Genomic DNA, 26,564 nt, shown 5'->3' on the forward strand with positions numbered 1-26,564 from the left:
TGTGAAGGCCAAAATGATATATTAGTGTATATTTACAAAGGTAATTTAATTTTCTAAAAAAAGAGTTAAATTAAAAATAAAACGATTTTGCACTGAATGTATTTAGACCCTATTTTCCTTCCACATTTTGTGGACCGAAAACTGCAGATGTGATGTCTATTTATGACGTCATTTTTGAATTTTTTTTGCTTACCGTGGTACACGCCAAGCAAAAAAAATTGTGGGTCCGCGGTGAAAAAAGAACCCCTGTTTTAACATGTCATTGTCATAGATAAAGAGCAATATATATACGCAGCGAGCGAGCGAACAGGGATCGCATTATCAGTTTCGCTTCCTCAGGCGTCTGGTGCCGGGTTTGGAAACGTTCTGAGTCTGTGACAAGACTCCCACGCCCCGGCCGAGGGCGCTCACGACTCCGTGGTCGTCCGGCGGCGTCGATTCGAGTGGGAGGGAAATATCTTCGGCGTGCAACTTGCGCACGCGACGTGTCGACTGGCGAAGCTGGAAAAAATATTAATATGTTGTCTAGGATCGAAAATAAACACTTTTGGATCAGAGTTTTTTTTGCATGCTTGTGTTTTGGTGCTTTAGTTTTTTTTTATTTTGGAAATTTGTACACAAAACGCGGTGATGTTGAGCAACATAGCACATTGAAATATGTCCAATTCGAGATTTAATTGGTACGCGTCACTTGCTTTAGAATACTTGTGGATTTACTTCAATCTTGGTTGTTAAGTTATTAAGCTAGTACTACCTGTTTGGGCTGGATACTTAAAAACAGCTTCTTAACTATAAAAAGCTAGCGCACTCTCAGCCGATTAATATTAAATTCGTGTCTCGTCATAGGTCCGTATAATTATACCTGTGTATTTCAACTAGATAGCCACTTTACAAGTATTGCGCTGGGCAACAATACGGGCTCCACATTAACCTAAGGAAAGGGATGCGAGGAACACATAACCACACTCCTAGAGTGACGTTAAGACTTAAAACTTCCACCACTGTGGCCTATCAAGGTAGCGTATAGTTAATTTTACAGGTAAATAATTAGTTTTAAATGTAGATATATTCAGCAGTTTGATCTTGGGCAATTTAATTATCGATACGTACTTGATCGGTTTGTGGGCATCCAGTGTTGAGTGGACTGCTGATAACAGTTGGTGAACGGCTTGGTGAGATGGCCGTACCTATCCGCTTCAGTGCTGCAATTTATTTAATGGGTTTATTTTTGTATAAAATATGTTTAATATATAGCGACAAAAGCATATATACCCGTATGTCTTAAACAAATGTTTCATAAGACTATTGAGTCCAGAGTCCGACGTACCCTTGCAATACAGTAACAATAACGGAAATAATAAGGCCACACACAAAGGTGCATATAGGTTTAAATATTTTGAACCGAACTATTTCGGGTGGATAAATTATATGTAGCCACTATGTAGCTTGCTGCGTATGTGCACTTTTGCACTATTCGAGTTACTTTAGTCGGTTCCGCTGTCCTGGTTTTCGTTTGCAATGATGTATACCGCATGTGAATCAGCTTTTATTTGAAATTTCTACATTTTTAAAAAGAGCACCTATAGGTTTATCACTCGTGCTATCAGCTTACTATACGTTAGCCAAGGATGTTTTCTGGTGCTGGTTTTGTACTACTGAAGAGGCTCAAGTTAACCGACAAAAATAATAACAAAAAAGACAAACTATGGAAAAGTTTTAAAGAAATCATAAAGGATATTCACTGTGAGTTAAAAAAATATTACCTTATAAAAATGGTTATCACCAAAACAGATAATTTCAGTTCAGGGCAATAACTTTTAACAAGCAAAGTTTAGCAAGGTTATCTCCCTGTCTGTATTGCGCGAAATTCTCCAGTCGCTCTTTTCCGATTGTTTCACGACACTCATTAACGGCACCAAAACAACATCAACAACCAGGCCTATCCGATTCGCGTTTGAACCTACTTTGCGCCACCGGCGAATTGCGCAGTATGTCGCCCACTTTGCTGATGTTTTTGAAGCGGTTCAGCGACTGGGTGTCCGCGTCCTCTGCAACCTCTTCCGCGGCCTCCTTCCGTCCTTTGCGCGTGCGCATTGAGCGCTTGCCGAGGTCTGTGTCGCCGGGTAAGCTCACCGAGTCCTGAACACAGAAGTTGCACGTCGAATGCGGTAAGCGGAAAAGACACGAAGCGTAAAAATTTTAATTGGAAAATGAGGAAAATCAGAGTATAATAGTTACTTTAACGTTCAAGTCCGTGTTCAAACATTAAAACTCACTGTGAAAAAGCTGTCAAATTATATATTTATAGAGTGTTTGGCAGACTTCTTAAAACTCAAAGAGTGAGCGTGCCATATTTGCAAAATAGTCGTTAAGAAAAACGGCAAAACTTGTTAATAATCTGGACTGCGTTCTTTACCGAGTCCTGAGCACAGAAGTTGCACGTCGAATGTGGTACGCGGAAACGAAACGAGTCGGAAGAATTTAAAGTTATTGAAAAATGTTGCGTGCAGCTGCAGACTTGTGAATCGTTAGGTTGTTAAGTCTATACTGGCGTGCGGCATGTGTATTTCTGTTCCGAAAAAAACGGAAAAGCAAAATAATTGTACTTAAAAAAAATTAAATAATTTTGTTCAAAATCCTTCAAACCTTAAACAAGCCCGACTTTCCAAATCTAAAACCAGCTGGATTGGATGTTGTTAATATTAAACACATAGAAACTATTGGTTCGGTGGACAATGTCGACTGCATACCAATAAAAAAAACAAAAGGAGGGACAAGCAAAAAACATTGGTATGGGACCGAACAAACACAAATTACAAACGACATGCAAATTAAAAAAAACATTGCGACGTTTAAAAGCCTTGTAGTATGATACGAATGCGATCAATGTTTGAAGGTATTACTATTAGCTTTTTAATTGTTAGTGCAAGATGCATGATGGTTAGTATTTGGCAAATCGCGAACTACACCCAAATTATTAAAAAAATGATGAACAATTATAAAAAAAACAGAAGTATCGTTTATTCTATAGCGAAAAGCCTTTATATTTGCAGCTTCAGACAAATTTGGCGTAATGCAAGCGCTTTAGGCCAACAACTACAAGCGTGGGTTCATTAGTATTTGCGGTTACAATTGCTGTCGGCTGAAGCCGTTTGCGCGAAATAATTTTCGAAATTTAGTGACTATCTGTGAAAACGAACCTGATCAAAGTTCGACAGCAATTGACTAAATTTCAAATGAACCACCACTACCACGTCATGCAACTACGTATTGTGACGTCAACCTACGTTGATTGTCCTGAAGCGCTTAGCCAATCGCGAACGAATTTCCATTGGACTTGCAGCTAAAACGTCCTATGGCACAAAACAAACGAAAATAAAATACATCATCACAGTCACACGAAAATCTATAAAAAATGCCCATTAGAGTTTGCATCTTATTGATATCTTCGATTGTTGTTTACAGTTGCTAGCTTTTGGCATGGATTGAAAAAAACTAAAATCAAATATCGTTCTGTTGATTTCACGCGTGAACAAAACGTAGTAAACCAAACCGTGCTGTGAAAAAGTAAATTCGTTTGCACGAAATTACTCAACCAATCGTAAGTAAAAAAAGCAAACAAATCAAACCAAATAGTTTAATTTATATTAGCGTGAGAGGACTTAAGCCTCACTTTTCACCCATACAAAATTTAAAATTTAATCAAAAAGGCAGCGTACATCAACTTTAAAGCAGTGCAAGTTTTTTTCTATGCAATATCCCTAAATGTCATAATCCACATTTTACCAGTATACCACTAAATGTAACATTTGTATTGTGGTGAAGAAAAACGGTCTTTTAAATTTATTTCCTTTCTTACAAAAAGTTTAGTAATCGAAACTGGGTGAAAAGTTGTATAGTTAACGGTGGACTGTAATTTGCAGGCCAAACTCATTGTCCGTTGAATTTGAATTAACGAAGGGTTAATTTACTCCAAGTTACAAGTGCCTGTTTTAAATGCACAAAAACTAATAAATTAACTAGCGTATTTATCGTTTATCAATTACGAAGGCAGATGTGGAGGCGGTCGTTTCTTCCTTGCTCCCGCCCTTCGTTCTCTTGCGACCCCTGGCGGATTTCTTGAGCACCGGGGTGACGTCCATCTCGATCTCGGGTTTGGGAAAGCCCCTGCTCTCTCTTGAATCTGCAGCAAAAAACAGCGAGGGGTAAACTTTATCTATTTTTTTACATTTATACTTGGTACGCAAAAAAACACGCCCTGATGTTGATTTCAAAACAAACGATCGTTACGTATCTTGTAAAGTTACGTTAAGAGGCCGGAAGATAAAAATTAAATGTCCACCATAGCCAACATTGGTTTAAATTTATAGTCTCAGTGTTTCTCTGTCTCATGGACCCCTTTAGATTCCTTAAAATTATGGCTGACCCCACTAATTTAAAAATAAGGGCAATAGTTAATTTAACGTTTAAAGCATCACTCATTTAAACTATTCACTGTGAAACAGCTGTTAAATTTAAATAATCCTAAGATGTTTCGCGGAAAGAGTATAACCGTGTAATATTTCTAAAATAGTCCTCTAAGAAAAACGGTGAAACTTGTTAAAAAGCTGTACTGCGTTTTTCACATTTTTGAAAATATTTTACTCATTTGGTAATTATTTTACTGATGGGTAATGCAGAGCAGAGTCCACACTTACCATCCGCGAAATCGGATGCGATGGGGGTGGCGGGACGCGGCGCCGACTTCTTTTTTCTGGATGAAGTCTTCTTCACCACGGGTTTGCGAGACGACGTTTTCCTAGGGGCGCGGGTTCGACGCTTGGCCGGCACTTCATCTGCGCAACACACGAATACTGTTGGAAAGCACATACAATTAAGTAGATTTAGCGATCAACAGTGCTAGTGTTAAGCCGAATCTTGTTTTTTGCTGAAAGGCTTGTCGCGGACCTCGTGTGCGGACACAACTTTGACCTAAAACTTTATTATGAGAAATTCGCGATTTGCTAGAACGCAAACGCCAAGCTCTTTGTTTAGCAAATGCGACTAGCGCGTACGTTAGCTCCTAAAAGCCGATATCTAACGCCATGGCAAAATCAAAGCTGCCCCGTTTATTAAAACGTGGATTATTCAAATTGTTTCTTCAGTGCTAAAATGTGTATAACAACGAGTGATTGAACCTAAAAACGTAAAGGCGTAAAGGTGAAAACGAAATAAGGTGATAGGTAAAGTGAAGAAATTTATTCAAAATAAATCAGTAAGTCAACAAAACAGTGGTGTTTAAGTGGTTTCCATGACAAACTAAATCAACAATGGTAAAAAAAACATAAACTACATTACAATTACCCAAACGCAATCAACGTCCAAAAAGAACTATAAACTTATAGGCATTAACTACTATCAAATCGTTAAATCCCATATGATATAAATTTAAGTTACTTAAGAAGTTGTCAAAAAAATAAAAAAAGTAATATGCGGATTGAAAAAGATCGTCATTTAGAAACCACGCAAACGGCTAAAACGTTTTGAACAAATTAACTTAATAAAAGACGACCTACAGCCAATCGAGTGACGAGTAATTAAGCGACAGCACTCGTTACTCTACAAACAGTCGATCAACCCAACAAAACCTTGCTCACCGTCGGACTGCGAGTTTTCAGTCGCTTCCTTCTTCACCACAACCTCGGCATCTTCTAAAACCTTGGGAGCTTCATCCGCTTGCTTTACCTCTTGCTCCATTGCGTCCTGGGGCTCCTGCTCCTTGTTGACCTCCTCTTCTACGTTGGGATTCCGGAGCGGAGTTCCAGCCATGCAGGTGCTCATGTCGTGGACGGCCACCATCATGCCGTCGCCGTGTGGAGCCGGGGGTTCTGCGTGGCTCTAATGAGGAGCAGTGGAGGAAAATTCAATCGTTACAGCTGCATATATCTGATGCACATTTGGGTCTGGATTGGCCGGTTTCTTGAGGTTAATTGTTTTCGACCCACCACCATCATGGCGTCGCCGTGTGAAGCAGGGCCGCATTGGAGGAAAACGTTTTGCGCCAAGTTACGGGTAATGATAGGTGAGATAATGACATTCGGCAATTTTTATTGATTCTTAAGTCATCGTTGCTTTTTTCTTGTTATATTTTATCTGTATGTCTTATTCCCTTAATTTACTTTATACACTTTAAACCAAACGATCGACAAGGGCTACCCGATACCATAACTAAAATATATGTTTTATTCACTGCCACATAGACATTGCAGTAAACGCTATAATCTGCCTGCAACTTGAGCCCATATGCTTTCCACGACTAGTAACGGTTCAACGTTTTAGTAAAAAAAAATTGTTGTATTAATTTTTTCGGTGAAATTTACTAAGTTTAACTGTACCTTGTCAGGCGAGAGGATTTCTTGTTTAACTGGACGCAACATTGCCGAGGCAGAAATACTCTTGTTCTGCGAACAAATAAAAGTTGAAAAACATTAGCACAAGTTGAAATAAACCTAAACAAACACTTTTACTACGGCGTACAGCCGGTTAGTTAGTCAGAAACAAATTTACCAGGTCGCAACTTAACTATGGTAAAAATGGCTATTTTACCGGTAGGCAATGTTTATTATAATAAACATACAATCAACACTTTTTATGGAACTAAATTATTATCAGCAGTAAACTAAAGTGTTTAGAGTCGTTTACCACACAGCCCTTGCATGTCGACCTGGAATGTGTATCGTGATTGGCTTTCCCATAGCACATCTAAATGATTCGAAAATCTTTGTCGGTCAAACAAATTAAACCTAAAAAGAGCTTACCATGTTCCGCGATTTATCGAGTGCTGACTTCGCGCTGTTCTTGGCTACGTGGACCTCAGCCTTCAGTCGGGAGTTTTCGCTTTTCAGTTGAACGTTGGCGGATATCTGACCGTCTAGTTTCTCCTGGTGGGCGACAAATAGAGGAATTAAAAGCTTTTCATCCAGGAAAAAACAGCTTAGTGTGTAGAACGCAATTTTGGATGTAGTCTACACAACATTTTTGCTTATGTGGTTGATGTCGCAATTGCGATATTTTAATTTGTATTGTTCAGGTCGATCGTAAAACATATTAAAAAATCTACAAAATACCTATTCATTGCACTGGTTTGAGTCATTCACTTTATGTTGGCACTACTATTAAAAACAGATGTCTTCGCGGGAGCAACTACAGTAGCGGTTCTGAACCTAGGATAATTACCCACATGTGGGTAATTTCAGGATAGCAGGTGGGTAATCAGCTGAACCAGAATATTTGGAATTATGGTTGTAACAAACAATGTCACAGCTAAGTGGTAAAGTTGTTTTATTACTTACACATTTTTTGATGTTTTGAGTCCGTTCAAAATAACCAAACAATGAAACAAACACAGTGATATTTTATCATTTTTAGAATTGTGTTGTCATAATGATCAACGCTGTTTTATATTTTTAGCATGGCAAAATAGCAAAAAAGATAAAATTAGAATTTGTGTAATGGACTAAAAATGGTAAGAACCCCTGAAATACAGCAATGCAAATAAAGCAATGCGTTGAAAATAAATGCATTAAAATAGATCCCCAACTAACATTATTGCAATCATAGGCAACAGTGGTATAAAACAAAAGTTAACAAACCCTAGCAATTCACATAAAATACGACGTGTCGAAAAGGTGTTTCACAGGTTAAAAATCGATATATTTATCAGCCGATACCTTTAGCAGTGCATTGCAGGACTTTTGGCTGTTGATCTGGGATTCGAGAGCCGACGCGATTCGATCTCTCCCCTCTCGGAACTTGCGAAGTTCTTCCTCCTTCGATTGATTCGTTTTTTCGATCTTTAAAACAGCAACTTAATTAATCACTCGAAAAACATAAAAATATTTGCTATTCTAATATTCCAATTGAAAAATTTTTCTTCAGGCAAAATTTTATTAAAGTACCTACGTTTCGACCACCTATGCGGGCAATCTTCTTCAGGGCAATACAATTGTATAGACGAAATAAATATATACATATATATTATATACCTGACAAACAATAAAGGAAAAAATAGGCTAAAATATGTTTTGTTTGCAATATGGGCTTCTACGAAGAACTATACTATTTAACAAACCTCTTCTTCCATTTCTTTAATCCTGTCTTCGTTCTTAGACAGTTTCGCCTTCAATAGTTCTTCCCTTTGAAGTACTTTTTCCATCTAAAGTAAACAAGTCGCTTGTTTAGGAAAGCCAGAGTCTACTAAAGGGACTGAACAACATAGAACTTTTTATAACACAAACCGATAGAGTAGAAATGAATTCACAAATTAACGCAAAAAACAACAAAGTAAATAAAGTTAAAAATTATGTTAAGAAGTGCGTTTATGTAACTTCAGTCAGAACCCAAGCTTAGCGTACTACTTTTATAAGATTTAAAACGTTAAAACAGGTTTGCCACATACATTTATGAAAACTGTTTTTTTCAAAGACATCGAAAGACCAAAATTTATGGTTTTCAAAGACCTAAACTTAGACGACTTGACGTCTTTTCTTGATATATTTTCAACACAAATCAGTATACACGCCATGGACGACAAATGACAAATAGGAAAAACTTCGGGTCATGGAAAGACTTTTCAATATGCAAATCATTTTAAAGACATTCATAGATTTTAAAGATTTAAAGACATTGTGGAAACCCTGCAATATCAATACTACAGCAATCGTCTTATTATTAGTAATGTTACCGTCCAAATCACCGTACGCATTTTTTTGATGTTATCGAGAAGCAAAAGCTGATGGCAGGTATTCCAACCGGGTTATTGTTTTTTTTGCAAAACACGTGTGCAGTACATAAAATATCTAATTTTTAAGAGTATAGTTACCTCTTTAAGCTCTGCCAAAACGCCTTTCTTTTCCTCTGTAAGGGCGGCAAGATTTTTGTTGAGCTGCTCCATTTCCATTTCCTTGTCGACCTTTTCCTTTTCATATTTCTCCAACATCGCTTGTTGGTTGTCCTGTCCATTAAAAATGTATTAAAAACTAAGGGTTTAAATGCAGAGATTCGCCATGTTATATCTAACTTAATGGCATTAACTAGCAGTAGCTAATGGCGCAATTTAAGTTTTGAAATAAAAGGCATTTACATTCTATAAAGCCACATTGAATTGGTAGATTTCGCAAATAGGGTAAATTTAGGGCATTACACGTTGTAAAAAGTTGTAATTATTGAATAAAAATCAAATAATACGGGATAAAAAGCTTTATCTTAATTGGTATATTAAATGGCACTTCAGTATTAAATTTGGTTATATAACAGTAAACCTTACTAAGATTTTCTATTCAGTAAATCTTTGCCGGAATAATGGACTATGAAGAGATGAAACACAGGTAAAATTTTAATATAATTTACAAACCAATCCTTGTGAGATAAATACCAACTTTCGGTATTAAGTATAATAAACAAGACACGTGTAAAAGCCATACACTTCGCAGCGGTTTAGAGACTTGTCTTCTACGAAATTATTACAGTTTCAAAGTCGAAATTACGTTTTTCAAATCTATGTCAAACCTGAAATTTTTCCATTTCTTTAAGAGCCAGCTTCATTTTTTCCACTTCTGAGGCTTCGGCTACCGTCATTTTCGGCTGCTGATCCTGTGCGAGAATTAGACATTGATAAAATAATATTAATACAAAAGTTAGTGTTATAAACGTAAAACAATAAAGCTGACTATTAACAGGCCAGAAAATCTTTTAATTAAAAAATACATTGTATCTTCCGTAAGAGAAATTTACCGAAAAACAAGTTACAGTCAAATTTAAAGAAAAGAAACTTTTTCAAGCGTTTTAGACAAAAAGTTAAACAAACGCAAAAAAGTTGTAAATGGCCCAACTGATTTTGTTTACCTCTGTGTTTTGCATTTTCTTTTTTAGTTCGCCCAGTTCCTTTTCCAGGTCTCTTGTTTTTTCCAACAGGTCATCGCGTTCGGTTGTCAATATCTTAACATCCTGCGAACACGATAAAGAGGCAATATGAAGAATATTAAGTCTGTACACGTACCTTGGCCATGTAAAAACAAATATTACTTCAGTTAGCAATTGTACACTGCAACCTGAGTTAAGTAAAGGGAAAAAATCAGTATAAAACAGGGTGGGCCGAGAATACTAATTTGTAAGCAAGACTTTACTCAGTTTACAGTCGAAACCGAGTTTCGTGCACGAGCGAAAACCACAGTCACCAATCTTTGAAAAGAACCTTTATAACACATCTTTGCCGCTAAGTTGTGTATACAAATACATAAGTACATTAATCAGTGTGGAGCCCTTGATTGTAAAATATCTCAAATAGCACAAGAAATTAAACTTCGACACCCTGGTTAGAGCTTGAAGGGCGTAAAAGTTGAGTAGAGGAAAAACAGCTTGTATATCGTGAGTTGAAGCCAGAGTGCACGAACAGCGTTAAAATTTGTAAAACATATTTAAGCGCCACAGTTTTACAGTGCTTCTTATGTGCCCTGTATACCTTTACCCAACCTAAAAACATCTCAAAAAGCAGGATACCTAAAATTTTGTTTGTTCCAACCTGAGCCAGCAGTTCAGAGCATAGGAAAGTTTAAGCCAGAGTACAAGAACAGCGTTAAATTTGCAAAAACAACATATTTAACTGCACCAGTTTTGCAGTGTTTCTTCAGTGGCCTATATACACCTTTACCCAACCTAAAAAACATCTCAAAAAGCAGGATACCTAAAATATTGTTTCTTACCTGAGACAGCAGCGCAGAGTATAGGTAAGTTTAAGCCAGAGTACAAAAATAGCGTTAAATTTATAAAACACATTTAACCGCCACAGTTTTGCTGTTTTTTAGTTGCCTGCATACCTTTACCAATCATAAGACATTTTAATAAGCAGGATACCTAAAATATTGTTTCCCCAACCTGAAACAGTAGTGCAGAGTATAGGAAAGTTCAAGCAAGTACAAGAACAGCGTTAAAATTTGTAAAACACATTTAACCGCCACAGTTTTACAGTGCTTCTTTAGTGTTTTACCCAGACCTAACCTTAAACCTAAAATATTGTCCTAAAATATCGTTTCTCACCTGAGACAGCGTTGCATTGATGGAGGTGCGCTTCTCTTCGACCTTCTTGTTGCTCTGCTGCAGTTTGCTGGCTTCGGACAGCTTGGCGGTCAATCGGTCAACTTCGGCGATCAGCTGGGTCTCCAGCTTACCGGCGGTGTCCAGCTCTTTACGCGCCCGCATCAAGTCCTCACGCTCTTCAGCCAGCTTCGATTCAATCTTGAGGAGCTCTTTCTGCGAGCGGGTCATAGAGGGTATAGCTTAGTTAATCTCCAAAGTAACGTTTCCCTTTCCGAAGAGATTTTTTTCCTAATCGAAGCATTTTTCTTCATTGCTGGCCTGCAAACCGTAAGCAATCAAAAGCAATTTGGCGCTTTTATTATTTTTTCGTAGGTAAATGTAAAGATAGGAGCGATACGAACTAAAGTTAACTTCACATATACACAAAACATAATTAATCCGTGACTGACTTAATATAGACCATAGTGGTACTGTGGTAGCCATTTGATTTTGTTTGCAAAGGTAACTGATTTCCTGCGACGTAATAGATTTTCCTGCGACACAAGGAGCGAAAGCCATGTCACAACTTTCACATATTATATATCCTTGTTAAATTGTCACTTTCAGAAGACATTATGTATTTCAAAATCGTTCGCTGAATTAAATGTTAGAAATAAAGAAACGCGAGCACATGACAAATTCTTTATCTTTAAAAATGCAGTTTATAATAAATGCAATAACAATAGAAAGATGTAAACGAGAACCTGGTGTTCCTTGTCACACTTTTTGCTCGCATTGTCTCGTTCCCGTTCCGCCTTTGCGATTTTGAGCTGCATCTCATCGATAATCTTGGCGCCCTTGTCTTTTTCCTCCTGCAGCAGACCAGCGCTCTTTTTCTGCTCTTCCGTTATCTTTCGGATGCCGTTATCTTTCTCCTCCTGAAGCAGGGTGGTCCACTTCTCCCTTTGTTCACGGAGGCTATCCTCCAGTCGTTCGGCTTCGGCGGACTTTAGCTCGGCACACTGAAGAGCTTCCTCCAGCGTCGAAGTCAGGTCGGCGTTTTTCGCAGCAAGCTAATAAAAGAACACTATGCTTGACATTATACTTCGATACTAATATCCGATATTAAGGACAACAAGTATCGAGATTTTATCCGATTCCAAATGATGCCATTAATATAATCAAACAGGCAGACTAGATGAATTTAAAGGTTTAAGAGTAATTATTTCAGATTAATTGGCTAAAATTTGCTTCAGGGTGAAAATTTTTACTTACCTCCAGTTTCCAAATTACTAGATTTTGATTAAGGACAACTTCAAAGTAGAAATTGCTGCGCACATTATGGCTAAAATTCTGAACAGATCCCGACCTAGTACCCACACTGCCCCTTGGAATCGTGTGTGGGCCATTGGGCTGCAATCCTAATTATTGAGCATCCCTACTCAAAACAGTGGGTAATCTGCTAATTTATAGACGCGGGGCTTGCCAAACAAAACAAAAAACGCTTCAAGAAAACAAGCACAAAAAAGGTCGACCGATATAACTTTTACGGACCTTTTTTTGTGTTAAGCAAATAGAAAAGTTGTTTCTTTTTCAGAAAAAAATATATCATACTTTTGTAGTAAAATATCGGCCGAAATTTACCGACGCCGATATATATATCGCACGATATTTCCGGCAAACCGATATATATGACTTAAAAAAAAACACAAACAAAGACTTAAAAAAATGCCGAGCAACGCACCACGGCCGCTTCCGACTTAAGCTCAGACATCTCAACCACGACGATCTCCTTATTTTCCTCAGCCATTGCGGCGAAACGAGTTGCTTTCTGATCGGCCGCGGTTACTTCGCTTCTGGCTTTCTCGAGGGCAGCTTCGGCCTCGGCCAGGCGTTTTTGCAGCTCGCTGACCTTTGCTGTTCCCTCGCATTTCAGCTCGTCAACTTCGAACTGGAGCTTGGATTTCTCGTCGCCGAGCAAGCTCAGGTCGGCGCGGAGCTGGCGGGCTTCGATCGCGCTGGCCTCGGAATTCTGCCACCAAAAATGGAGGGTTAGAAATTGAATGTGGGACAAGGTTACACCGAAAGCCATTACTGACTCATCGAATCTGCCGATCAATAATACAAGCAGGGCAGGCTAGAAAACAACTAGCCTGCAGTAAGGTTCGAACTCAGGCCAATACCGGGACAGTCGCTCTACCATCGGAGCTACACAGTCTCAGAGAGGAGCAAGTCGAGAAACAACAATACGCCAATGCTTGCTACATTCTGCCTTATCCCAATACAAAATGTAGTAGGATAAGGTTGTGAGAATTTCTAGTAATTATTAAACAGCCAGAATATATCTTATATAGATTGAAACCGAGTGCCTGTTAGATGGGCAAATCGCATCGCAAATTAATTACCTTCATGTTGATTAAAATGTTGTAAAGTTAGTCACAAAAGGAAATAATAAAATCTACTAAGTTACAGTGCTCAATTGTTTGACGATGCGAAATCCTTGATTTTCGTTCCGGCAGTTATTAGTATTGAAGTGGCGTAAACCAAAAACGCTCCCTTGTTAACATACGCTCCTCATCAAATTTCGGCGGTAAAACAAAAGCAACAACTCAGTAACAAAATAACAAACTATACTTTGATAAATGATTTTTGCAATCGCCGAAAATACATCCCGGTTTTGCCTACTTAGAAATCGTAACGCAAATTTATACCACTGTAAGCGGTGTCTGATAAGTGCAATATGCTCACTGTGCCCGTACAGAACGTACGTCGCGTCCGAAAATTTCGTTTTTAAACCATTACCCACCTTGAAAAATTAGCTAATACTTCTATATTCAGGAAGCAAATTTGATTAGGAGCTCAGAGGTTCTCACCTTCGACAGCAGCGCGGAGTTGTGCCGCTCGGCGGCGTCGCGCGACTCTTTTGCCGCATCCAGGTCGCGCGTCGCTTCCTCTAGGTGGCGTTGTGCTTCGCTCCTCTCCAGATTACGTTGATCGAGCTCCGCCTTGAGTTTGTCGCACTTGGCGCTAACCTCACCCAACTCCAACTTTAACCTTTCTTCATCGCTGCGTTTGGCTTTAAGCTCGGCTTCCAACTGAACACAAGTTTTCGATTTGGCCGACAACTCGAGTTTGGCTGCTTCGAGTTCCAACTTGTAGGCGTCTAATTCCCCGCGAAGCGAGCTTATGTCGTCGTTGCTGCGTTGTTTGAAGTGACCCGATGTGGTCTTAAAGCCTTCAAGATCGGCCTTGGCCTGTTCGAGGTCCTTCTTGATGGTGCCAAGCTCGCTGGAGAGAGCGTCGCGTTCGTCCCGCAGCTGCTGGCTGGCCGCGTCTTTTTCTTTCGCTTGCTGAAATAGGATTTCGATAGGGTTTGTTCATCGTAATGGAAGTTTGCCTTTAATTTTCCAACGGGATATGTTGAACAATTCTTTGTAGCCTATAACTAATTACTTATATAGCCTACTCTGGCGAACCGTTTTTACCTCGTGGTTTAATTTAAGGCAGGCAATCAACGAAAATATGATATATCACCATTGAATAGACATTGGGGCTTCACGATGCAAAAATTGTCGAAAATTGAAAAATTGGTTTATGAAAATTTTTTAAAATAAATTTAATGGTAGTCGAACATGTTATAACATCTATTTGCTCCAAACAACATTAAAATCGCCAAATAAATACACGACCCGCCTCTTATAGTTCTCGTTTTTTACACTAGGACAAACCTAAAGTTCAGTTAGAAGCTCGCGTCAAACAATGGCCAAAAATTATAGGTGGACATAATTTCTGTGATTTTTTATTATTTATTTGTTCTGTTTATGTGTTTTTATATTATACTTCCATAGACACTCTAAAATCCTAAAACTGGTCCACCTACACCCAAGGAGTCCATCGGTCACAGTTTAAAGACCCCGACTATAGTCTGCTCTATATAACGCTTATTGCAACCAACGCCCACGTTACGAAAACACGTGGCAAGACGGTAGAAATAGTTTTTCGAAACATGGCCCACCTGGATGAGTTTTAAATTTTCCTCCGAAAATTCCTCAACAGCACTTCGCATTTCGCCCATCTCAGCAAGCTGCTCTTTAATGATTTCGCGACCTGAATGAAAAACAACTCAGATGTCGGACCGCATAACAATTTAGTTAGTACAGTGATAGAGGAGAAATGGTGGGTGGACGAGTAATTTTTTAGTTAAAGTAAAGATGGACCGATGCCATTTTTGTGGACCAAGATAGGGATCTAACCTTTTTATGTTTTTGCCAATCGTTATCCGATATCGGTAACTAATAACTGAGTTTTGTATAACTTTAATTAATCGTACAACCCTTATTTAATCATTCAACTCTAATTTCGTATATAATCTTACGACAGTGCGGTAAACTCAAAAATAAATTATACAAAACGCAGAAATATATATTATTCTATAGCACAGAAACGCAACTAATACGGTTATTAATCTTTATCCTACCGTCGTCGTTTGCTTGCTGAAGGCTCTCAATAAAGGACTCTCGGTCTTCAAATGTAGTTGAACGTCGGGATCGGGTAACGTTGCGCTTAAGTTCAGAAATTTCTGAAAGGCATTAGTGAAATATTATACAACAACCCCACGTTTAAAAGACAATTTACTGTGAAAAATGTATAAAAATGGTCCAAAAATAATCATATCCATCACCTACGAAGGGTGTGTCAAAATTATTCGGGTGTAAAAAATTCTTATTTTTTATTTACATATTGCTTTGAAAAGTTTACTCGTAAACATGAAGCTAATTTTGTGTATAAAAGGTTAGTAATATTGATCTTGAAACAATATATGTTTTAACAAAAGATTAAACTTGTCGGTTTACCAGTCACATATAATAGTTACGAGCAAATTATCGTTTTATGATTAACAACTAATTTGTATAAAGAACTGTTTAAACCAATAAATGTTTAGCCCAAAACCATTAGGTTTGCAAGGTTTTATAATTGCTAACAAAAAATGTACAAAATGCTACTATATGCGAATATGCCCCTTTTTATTAAGTCCAAAAAGATCTATAATCTAAAAACTTCATAATTCACTCTTCACTACATTCTTACTGGTTTGATATTTTCACCTTTACTTTTGATATAACATTTTATCTTTAGCCGAATTAAAAAAACATATTGTTTCTATACCAGTTTGTTTTGTTCAAGGTTGAAAGGTGTATTAACTTCGGTTTGACAAATTACTGACCAGTATCCTTCTCTGTCAGCTTCATCTTGAAAACGTCGATCTCTGTTTGGAGTTTTGCAATCGACTCCTTGCTTTCCTTCTCCAGAGCTGCGTTCTTCTGGATTTGTTCCTGAATTTAAGAAAGGAATGTGTAATACAAATAATCAGGTTTGCATGTTATCGCGCGGATGATAACACAAGTGTGGTGTACATAAACACACGCATAGTTAAGATACTTTAATAAAATCGTTTTAAAAAATAGTACGACTTTTTGTTTGTCCGAGTTACCACTACTGCGCTTTTACCAATAAATTGCTACGACATCGCGTAACACAGTAACTCAAACTGGAAAAAAATACTTTTCCGTGCCAAAATAGATACTTTTACTGCTTTTCCTGTAAAATAACTCAGAACAGAAGGGAATGAAAGCATAACACTAAAAAAAATTGACTTCGCAACTAAAAATGATGTTGGGAGAGTCCTGACGTTCCCACGTAATATAATAACATTTTGCACGTTTACGTACTTGAACGCACTTAGAATTTTCGTCAGATTTCAAAAATCAAATTGACGTAGTTTAAAAATAAAAGCATTATCACTTATTCTAAAATAACGACAACTACGTCATTCAGTAAGCTGATAAATTAATACTTGTTACTTATCAATTTTTGCCGATTTTCACCCCTACTAATTGCCACCACGCAACGATTTGAAACACAGGTAAAACGCGTTAATATGCCATCAAAAGGAGCTTCCGATTTTTGTTTAGGGCAGTAGTTCTCTCTACCTGTGTTAGATGTACGCAAGCAGCTTTGGCGCCAATAGAATACGAATTCGGCGGTCATGACTCGTGAGTTACATTTTCTCTCTTTGCAACATTAAGTTGACATATAATCCAAACTCTGTACTTACTGAGTGAGCGTGGTTTTTAAATCATATTTTGGGTTTTATTAACCATAAAACACTTGAACAAAATGGTTTCTTTCAAAACAAAATAGTAAGCAGCGACAGTAGAAATCCATTATAGGTGATCAACGGTCAGAAAATTTTGAGAACTACCGATTTAGGGTCACCCCTCCCCACCTCGAGCCTGTTGTCGAGCGCCTCGCAGTCTTCATCCAGATCAGTGGCGTTTTTCTCCAGGAGCGTGTTCTGTTCGCGCAGCTCTCGCAACTGCTCGTTGGCCAGGTCGACGGTGCGGTGGTACTTTCGCTCGCCCATTTGTTCCACCGAGTGCAGCTGCTGCTCTAGACGCTCTCTGATGGATGGAAATGGCATTATTTGCTTAAAAATCGCATTTTCTGCTATGTTTTTCCTTGTGTTTCTGCATTTTTCGTGAGGTAGAAGCGTATTTGCTCTTCACGGCAGACGCAGTGGTTAGAAAATTATATTTTTGTGCAAACGTACGCATTTATAACGAGCCTAAATTGATCCGAACCTATAACGTCATAACAAATGCCAAATAGGGAAAACTGATTAAATTAAAACGTGCAGACGCAATGTTTTAAAACTTGATTAGCTATTTTGTCAATAAGCGATTTTCTAAACAACAATTACCTTTCAAAGCGGGAAACATCGCAGTTTAGAACACACACATTAAATTAGTATCGGACGAGTACATATAAAGCTTGTTTTTATTAAGGCTCACGGCCACCAACTACATTGGAAAGGAGATCATGCAAAAATATGGCCATTTTTAATTCCGTAACCAGAAATTACCTCCTGTGTTTAACCTGATATAAAGCTTTGGTGTTACCGGATTTAGCTCGAAGCATTTTTACTGCCAAACAAGGCTTTACGATAAGCTTAATTGAGAGCAGCTCCCTTACTCCCATCTCTCGTTAATCTCTTCCTCTTGAATGGTCCACTCGTTGGTGACCTCTCGCCGAACCTCCACCTCCTTCCTGAAGACGTTCATCTTCTCCTCGCGAACCGCCTCCTTCAGCATCGTGATCATGCGGAGGAGCTTCTCCTGGAGGAAGAGGGAGATTTTAATGTTTTATTGATTTGTTTTTAACAAGGACCGGTCTGCTTACCTCTCGTTGCTGCCAGAAAGCCACGTCGGTTTCCTCCGCAATCTCTGAACCATTATTCTCTTTGTCGCTTGATTCGCCGTCACTTTTTTCGCCCTCCTCTAAACGAAGCAACAGGAAAAAGCGTTTTTGTCAGTAAACCATGAGTTTTTAACTCTTGACAGCTAATGAACGCGACCTAAAACAAAATTGTTTATTCCACTCATCGCAATGTTTAATATATGTTTTTTGTAAGCCATTTATACGAATTGAAAATTTTGAATTTTTTATGTGAAATACACAGGTCAAATTTGATTCGTAATGTCGCACAATGCATTTTTATTTCGTTAGCAATACCCCTATTTTGCGCAAATAATACAGATGTCCGATTGGATACTCAATGGCGTCAATACTATTGCCAAATACCCAATATCGAGAAAACTGAGTGGGCAGACGTAATGCTTTATCGGTTATTTTGCCAAGTTTTGTTTAACGCAAGATGATCAGATAGCTTTGGTTGTCAATTTACTATTTTCTTGGAAATTTGTGGTTCTCAACCTGTGGTACACGTACGTATAACCAGAGTAAGCGAAGACTTTTCAGACGGTATGGAAGCACCTCTGAGGTGTTATGCAGAATCTTATATTATCGCTGCTGCCCCAAGTTAACATCTCTCAACCTATAATCTAAACTCTATCATGTGCGACTTTGGTGCAAGGTGCGCGTTTTGTAAGCCGCATGGTAGTGTATAGTACGCGGCCATAGAGGTTGAGGCCAATGTTCTAGGAAACTTTTACTGAAATGCATGAAACAGTTTGGTTTTGGACCGGCACCCATACCATTCAAACAGTGTTGTAAACAGGTCATTTTAAAATGACTTAAGTCCCGGTTAAGTCATTTGTAAAATAACTACAGTCCAAGTCAAGTCTTTTTGAATAAGCAACAAGTCAAGTCCCTGTCTAAGTCATCAGTTGCCCAAGTCAAGTCCCCCCACACACGTCATATTTAGAGCAAGTCAACTTCAAATCACTTCCTTTGTTAAACTTGTACGATTATGAGCAATAACTGAACTAAAAATAACGAAAAACGCAACATATACCAATAAAATGTTCAAAATTAGGATAAATAGTACAATTTTATAAAATAAATACTCAATGAAGACATTTCATTTTAATCCCAGTCATTTGTCCGAATGACTTAAGTCAAGTCAACTCATTTGTCGGACCACATCTTTTTCTTCTATTCAAAACCAACGGACATCATTACCTGTGATCGGCAGTTGCTCGGGCTGCCATCCACCTGTTGCGCGGTGATGCGTGTCGCGCCTGGTCATGGCGTTGTGGACCGACATGGAGAGCTTCTCTTGCGAGGTGCGGCGCTGGATCTTGTGCGATTGACGCGCCGGGTTCTTTTCCATGCGAACCTGGCCGGTGGGAAGAGGTGTAGGGTGAGTTTGGTTGACGGTTGGAATTTTTTAGAGAGAATGGGTTTGTATTTTTAAGCCTTCTTTATACGTTCGACGGATAAACTGATGACGCCACCCTTTTATAGGCGGAATATATTTCTCTTTGGTATCTCGTAAAAGTGATTTACATTACAAGTTAGTACAGTGTAATTTTTTTTATAATTATTCGTTTATTTTTTTTAAGATAATATTTTTTACTTTTATTTCAGCGAAAAGTTTAGTCGGCTAATTTCAGTAAATTATCATCTTAGCAATCTTACAGGCGAAAACATATTTTGGTCAGGGGAAGGGCGGGATCGTTCAAGCAATCTTGGTCGAAAATCTTGATTTTTAAGCGAGTATAGTTTTATCTTTATTTACACTGAGCTTTAAAATCGTTGGGGTTGAATTGCACTTTTACCTAATAGTAAGATAGGAATAGAGTTAAATATTTATAAAGGGGATTTCGCAAGACGTTATAGACTTAAACTTGACACGAGATGCCCGATGTAAGCTGGTTAAACAGCAGCGAAAAAAAAACACACCATAAAGCAGGGCATGTTTAAAAAACCTAAATATTTCCAATAAAATTTCTCTGTTTTTTTCTGTCAATTTACAAACGTTTTAATATTTGATTAGCTTTGGTTTATTAGTAGGATGACAATTTTTTCACGCAAAAACCATAAATAGAAATCATCGCGTGTCGGTCGGCCACGATTTAAAGCTCGACCAAACAAATCAAAACATTACCAAATAAACTGGTTTAACAACAGCAGCACAAAACTCAAGCAAATACAATTTCTACGTTTTCTCCAATTCACAAACGTTTGATTACTCTTGAATGGCAATTTTTTCGCGCAAAACGTATAAATAAAAATCAGTGATCGTCGGTCGGCCATGATTCGAAGCGCGACCAAAAAAAGAAAAACAGCAAGCAGCTACCTCAGAGGCGATGGCGGAGAACTTTAGTACATGGTAGGTTTCGTCGAACATGGATGCGCACTGGCTGGCGTTCACCACCATACAAGCCCTCCCCTTGCCCATCAGGAAACTCTGGAAGAGGCGAGTAAGACGAGACTCGCGGTACGGAACCATGCGGTGATTGTCTGCAAGAGGGGCACACAATGAAACCGACAGAGCAACAACGTCTATCCATATGGTTCTCAACCGGGGTGCCGGGGTGCCGCCGCACTCAAGGGTGCCGTTTTTTACGCCCAAGGGTGCCGAAAGATATATTTCAAATTATTTTAGGATTCTCGGCGAATTATACAATTTATGCAACTTAGGCTTTAGCGATTGATATATAGCTTGCTGTTTGTTAAGGAATATAAATAAACTGGTAAAAAAATGTCTCAAATATTTATACTAAAATTGTATAAAAAAACTTTCAAAATGTGGAGGTTGCGCTTAAATAAAAAAATCGTTGAGTTGGTTAATTCTATTCGACTAAAACGCAAGTGCGAGTTTGCCATTTCAACGGAAGACCCCCGCCAAAAAAAAAAAAAAAAAATACTTTTTCTACGTGCAGAGACTGACTCACGTTCAGTGTGCTGCTGGTTGTGGCGAAGGGTCTCGATGCACTTGCCCAGAATCATCAGGGACGAGTTAATCTTGCCAGCTTCCTTGAGACGCTCACCAAAGCTTCCAGTCTTTCCCCAGCGCTCCGAGCCGGCAAGGTCGCAGAAGGAGATTCTTTGCAAGAAAAAATGGCGCTTGTATGTTTTTATAGTTAAAGTTCTCTCCTTCCATTGTCACTTTTCAGGGTAAATTTGATTCCAAACTGTCCAGGTTTGAATATGTTCAACGCACTTCCAAACTTTCCACTCGATTTCAATAAAGTTTATGAAAATATCTGATGAACAATCGCTTCCATTTGTGCTTGTAAATGTAATGTTAACCTTAACTTACGTAAGTTTTTCACGTTTGCCCAACGAAAGGCAAACAAGTACAATTTGTTTGATTGTAGAACATGTAAAATGAAGCACAGTACAGTTTAGGAAGCTCTGGCTTACTGTAAAATACGCCAAGATTTTCACATTGCACATCCTAAAGTTTACAGCGCTACTATCCATGAACTGTAGTATTTATTTTCAGGCCGGCCTTTTAAGAAAACTTTAAGATAACAAAGCTATTTAACCCTGTTTAATAGATAGAGATTTTGTTGATGGGGTATTTCGCTAGGCAAAACACAAGTCGAAATATATCGGCCTGGCTTTGTCTATATTGGTGGCTCAAAATCAAACGATTTTAAGTTTTGCTATTTTTTACTATATTTCATCGTAAAAATGCGGAACGTTTTGGAATAATATTACTGGGTAGAGCAAAGTACTCTTTTGTTGTTTTAGTATTGGTAGAAAACGCCTGACTTTGTCAACATTGTACCGCTAAAATACATTCATTAGCCAACATTTAGTAAACTCAGAACAATAACGCACTGCGTCTTGACAGGTTACTTACTGCGTAATTTTGGCGCTGTGGTATTTCTTCGTGTCGGTAACGCACACGCTCTTGATGGTGAAAATGCAGTGGCTGAAAAACAAGAAAACGTCGTTTCAGCGTTTAGGTATGTTCACTAACGTTAATATGACGAGAAAACATTACCTTCTGCTCGAGTTGTGGTTGAGTTTTGTCTCGGCTATGTGCAGGTGATTTCTTGCGACCGTGAGGAGTTTAAAAACCTCTTCTCTAGATGAAACCTGGCAAGAACGATAGTAGTTGTTTATTATACGTGCCATGCACTGTAAAGGGTTGCCACACAGTTCTATAAAAAATATTTAACGAGGTTAAATACTTAAATTTATAGCCTTTCAATGAGCGAAAATTGGATCGCTTAACGTTTTTTTAATATAAAACGAAATTTTAACATTATAAATGCTATGGTCAACACAATAAAAAATAGTTGAAAACTGTTTTTTTAATCACACGTATTCAATACCCAACTTAAATCTGGACATAGAATAAATTCTAAGCCTTTAGGAAAAGCATAGGGTTTTTTACTTTTCAGTACCAAATCAATTAAAATAATGTTTGGCGACCCTAGCGTACAATCCATAGTAAACAAAAATGCCCGGGTTCAATTTTTTATGTATACTATTTATTGGGTAAAAAAGCGATCGCGGAGATCACCACGTAGTATAATTTGACTTGCATTGCGTTTAACAATATACTTCTACTAATGGGACAAAGCAAAATAAAGGTGGCCTATACTTTTACTAACATGTGTGTAAGTATAGTAGTAACGTTTAAAATATAACAGATTGAGAAGTTTATGCGAATCCCAAGTAAGTAAGTAAGTGTAATATAAACTAAAAGCTTCTTTAAATTGTTGTTTGTCTCAATTTCGACAATATTCAGTGAGATTCAACTTTTGTATTGGCTAGTCAATTTTTAGTACAATTTCTTGCTGAAAAGCGCAAGGTAGTTTACGATTCTTAACTCAATGATAAACATCGACCAGCTCACATTTAAACTCGTGTTTATATCAATCTCCCACCTGAACTTGTCGCAAACCCTTGACAAAGGGCGCGTACTTATCCTCGGCCAGTTTTAGCGCTTGACGTTTGGTTGACTTGCCCTTCGGTGGCGGCTGGAGGAGGTCGTAGATGTAGTCCTTGTAAATTTCGATGAACGAGGCGAACATCACGAACCTGGCCATAAATATAGCGATCGAAATTACATATCTATTCGTCTGTATGGTCAGAGTGCAGTTGGTTTTGTCGGATTTAGTACGAAATTGTTATAGGTCTACATTTAAGCAGTAATTCTCAAACTGTGTGCCTTGAGAGTTTTTTAGGAACTTTTGTAATTTTAAAATAACCTATGTGGGCAAGTAAACAAGACTTAAACTAGAGTAACTTATATTTACGATATAATCAAATTTACACATTGCCGTGACTTGTATTTTAAGGGCAACATCCCACTAAACTGAGCAGAATATTTTTCCCAGGCAAAATTTTGTGTCGCAAAGCCGAAAAAGTTTGAGAATATACTAAGGTAAGCGGTTGGTACTTCAAGGCAATATTTTTTTATGAAACAAATACCCAACTGGACAAAAACACCTCTACCTTAACTACCAAGTTAATACAAACTTAAGTTTTGAAACAATGTGTTTGAATACTCACTGGACAGGACCTTGGGTGCTCAAGTCAACAATGCTGTCGTCAGCAACGTTTCTTGTAAAGTCCAGGAAAGACAACCTAAGGTAAAAGCAAAATAGTAAACAAACAGAAGGTTGTGAAACAAGGGTACAGGTTGCAGGACGGGCACTTGCAAAAGCAAAGTATGACATTATTGTGGACATTTATTTGGATTTCGACTAAACAGTCAAATCGCCATTCTGAAAAGAAACAGGAAGATTTGATGCGACCCTAGATAAAAACTGTAAAAAGTAAAGTTTAATTAAGCCAAACTCAGAAAAATGTAAATGGCCTGAAAAGTTTTTACAAAACAAAGCTCTATTATCTCCAACAAGGGGTTCAAGGCATTTGAATGATATCCACCTCGAAGATGACTTGCTTAAAGTTGTGTCAGCAGAACTTGGCTCAACAGAAGCTTCTCTGGAATGTGGGTCCAAGCTGTCCTTTGCAATGCCCTCAGACTGTTAAATTCAACAGTTCACAGATTATACACACAAAAAAACAAGTAAAAAATATCCATAAAGTGTAACCATAATAATCCACGCATTAATTAGACCACGATGACAAGAGTTATAAATACTTTTTTGTAATTACAACTATTAAACTGCCATTGGTTATATTATGTTATCGGTATTACAGAATGTTATGTAGGTTATAGCCACTGCTCAATCTAGTAAATGCATTTGTTTCTACTTTTTACCATTGTATAAATGTTCAACAGTATATACATATTGTTTATACATTTAAATCATTTTGCTAAAAATATTATTAAATCGAAAAGATAAAATAATGTTGTAAAAAATAAATATATACATCACTCAACCAATTTGCGTAAAAAATTTCATTTAAAGACGCTATGTGTCCGCTTTAAAAAACGTACAAAAATGCCTAAGTGTTTTTTAAATTTTTCAAATAACCTCGTTTATTTGTTCTGCAAGAAGCATGAGCTCAAGTTTTTCCGCCATAAACTCTTTCTTTTTCTTTTCGTCCACAATTGCCACCTTGTTATTAGATTCAAGGTACAGGTCAGAATCCTGCAACAGAAAGAGTCAAAACAAATTTTATCAAACAAAGACCTGATCACAAAATACGGTTATTAAAACTAAGTTTGTATGGTGAGGAAGGGTCATATAGAAAAAACACACAAACAATTATAAATAATATAGATGGTATACTGTAACTTTGGCACACTGAATACCTAATAATTATCTTAAGTAGAAATTATTTGGGTTAAAAAACGGAAAACAAGACTAAAACACTAACTTGACTATATATGTTTATTGTTTAACCACAAAAAAATAAAAATATGTGGAACTTATATGTAACCTGAATGATTTTGTCACCCATGCTGTTAAATATGACATCAACTGATCTTGGCATAATTCCCTCATTACCTGGAGATCCCTGTATTGTGTAAGTTTTGCCTGGAACAGAAAGAAAATTAGGGTTATTTTATACTACCTGTGACCGGTAAACATTAATATCGCATTCTTTTTTACTTTAAACTTATGGATCATTATGAATCATTTTGTTTTCAGTTGAAACTTAGTTTGAAAAAGGTTATCAAAAAGGTATAGTAGTTCAATAAGTTTAAATTACATATATATATTTGTTCCACCATAAATGTATCAAACTATTCGGTACACAGTTTCTACTAAAATATTTAAAAAGGTTAACCTTTTACAAAAAAAAAGCTAAACAATATACATTTACTCAGTAGCAATAGATTAAGGGTGCAATTTGACCAAAAAACAAAATTTTATACTCTGATGTACAAGTCAAATATAATTTGCATTTGATGAATCTAACTAAAAACATAAGAAAAATAAACACCTGAACTGGTGACTCCATAGGTGAACAATAAAGAATTTCTCCCTTCTATGAAATCCTGAACAATTGGCAGTGCAGTAGCATCAAAGAAATCTTTTTGCCTAAAATGCAGTGGAAACTTGTTTATTCGCTATCATTGCAAGCAATTAATCAGAACAATAAAACACAATTTAGAAAATTATTTACCCTGTGTCTTCTTTAAAGATCTTTGAAAATGAGAAAGAATGAACAGTCTCTCCAACACCCCTTGAACTGTTTTTAAACATGTTGGAAGACTTGGGTGCCCTTACAGTCAGGTTATGAAAATCTTCAGAAATCTCCATGCATTTCTAAAAACGGCATAAATATGAATATTAATATTAGAGATACCGGATACAAAATCGCAACATACATAACCCATCAAAAATTTAACAGGGTGCAAATCACATAAGGTAAGCAAACAGCAACCTGATTTTCTTGGAGGCGAATTTCATCTTCGGTAAATGGTCGAACCCGAAGATAAACCTTCATGAAGGTGGTTGAGGCCACATAAGCCTGACAACTCAGTCTGCTGAGGTGCTTCTGAATTACTTGGGGTGTGGCAAAATCCTTTTCCAAATTCTAACGAAATGAATATGTATACAGTTATTAATAAAAGGGCAACAACTTTTTGCCAGTTAACACAACACATGAAAAATGATAAAAAGGATACTTTTAGTTTATGTTCAATTAGTTTTTTCATGAATATGTTAGGTATTGCAGTGTTAGAATACCTTGGTTATGTCCTCCACTGAAAATAGCTGCTTTTCATTTTCCAGTTCTTGGTTTGCACAAATTTGAACATTTCTTGGAATTGGGACTGCAGTCATTTTGTAGCATCTAGGCTTAAATGCTCTAACAAGCTAGAT

The 26,564-nt window shown here is 37.5% G+C and overlaps 1 protein-coding gene across 1 annotated transcript; it reads right to left on the reverse strand.

Moving 5' to 3' along the window:
• Positions 1–237: 237 nt before the first annotated feature.
• On the reverse strand, positions 238–26,564 carry LOC146139653 (uncharacterized). Its single transcript, XM_083392505.1, has 38 exons — positions 26,430–26,564; positions 26,125–26,277; positions 25,864–26,006; positions 25,681–25,778; positions 25,174–25,271; positions 24,765–24,881; positions 24,211–24,308; positions 23,833–23,907; positions 23,205–23,358; positions 22,313–22,407; positions 22,169–22,240; positions 21,252–21,403; positions 20,654–20,817; positions 19,534–19,690; positions 18,292–18,389; positions 18,085–18,227; positions 17,339–17,513; positions 16,277–16,385; positions 15,530–15,631; positions 15,068–15,159; positions 13,926–14,402; positions 12,797–13,084; positions 11,817–12,125; positions 11,074–11,286; positions 9,883–9,984; positions 9,547–9,630; positions 8,861–8,992; positions 8,111–8,194; positions 7,710–7,832; positions 6,798–6,920; positions 6,375–6,440; positions 5,637–5,877; positions 4,698–4,835; positions 4,047–4,183; positions 3,288–3,353; positions 1,965–2,139; positions 1,111–1,202; positions 238–501 (listed from the first exon to the last, which is right to left on the reverse strand). Exons 1-38 carry the CDS (start codon positions 26,523–26,525, stop codon positions 322–324), a joined length of 5,421 nt encoding a protein of 1,806 aa, XP_083248631.1. The 5' UTR covers positions 26,526–26,564; the 3' UTR covers positions 238–321.

The sequence above is a fragment of the Ascidiella aspersa genome, chromosome 6 (assembly GCF_963924565.1).
Source record: "Ascidiella aspersa chromosome 6, kaAscAspe10.2, whole genome shotgun sequence".
NCBI lineage: Eukaryota > Metazoa > Chordata > Ascidiacea > Phlebobranchia > Ascidiidae > Ascidiella > Ascidiella aspersa.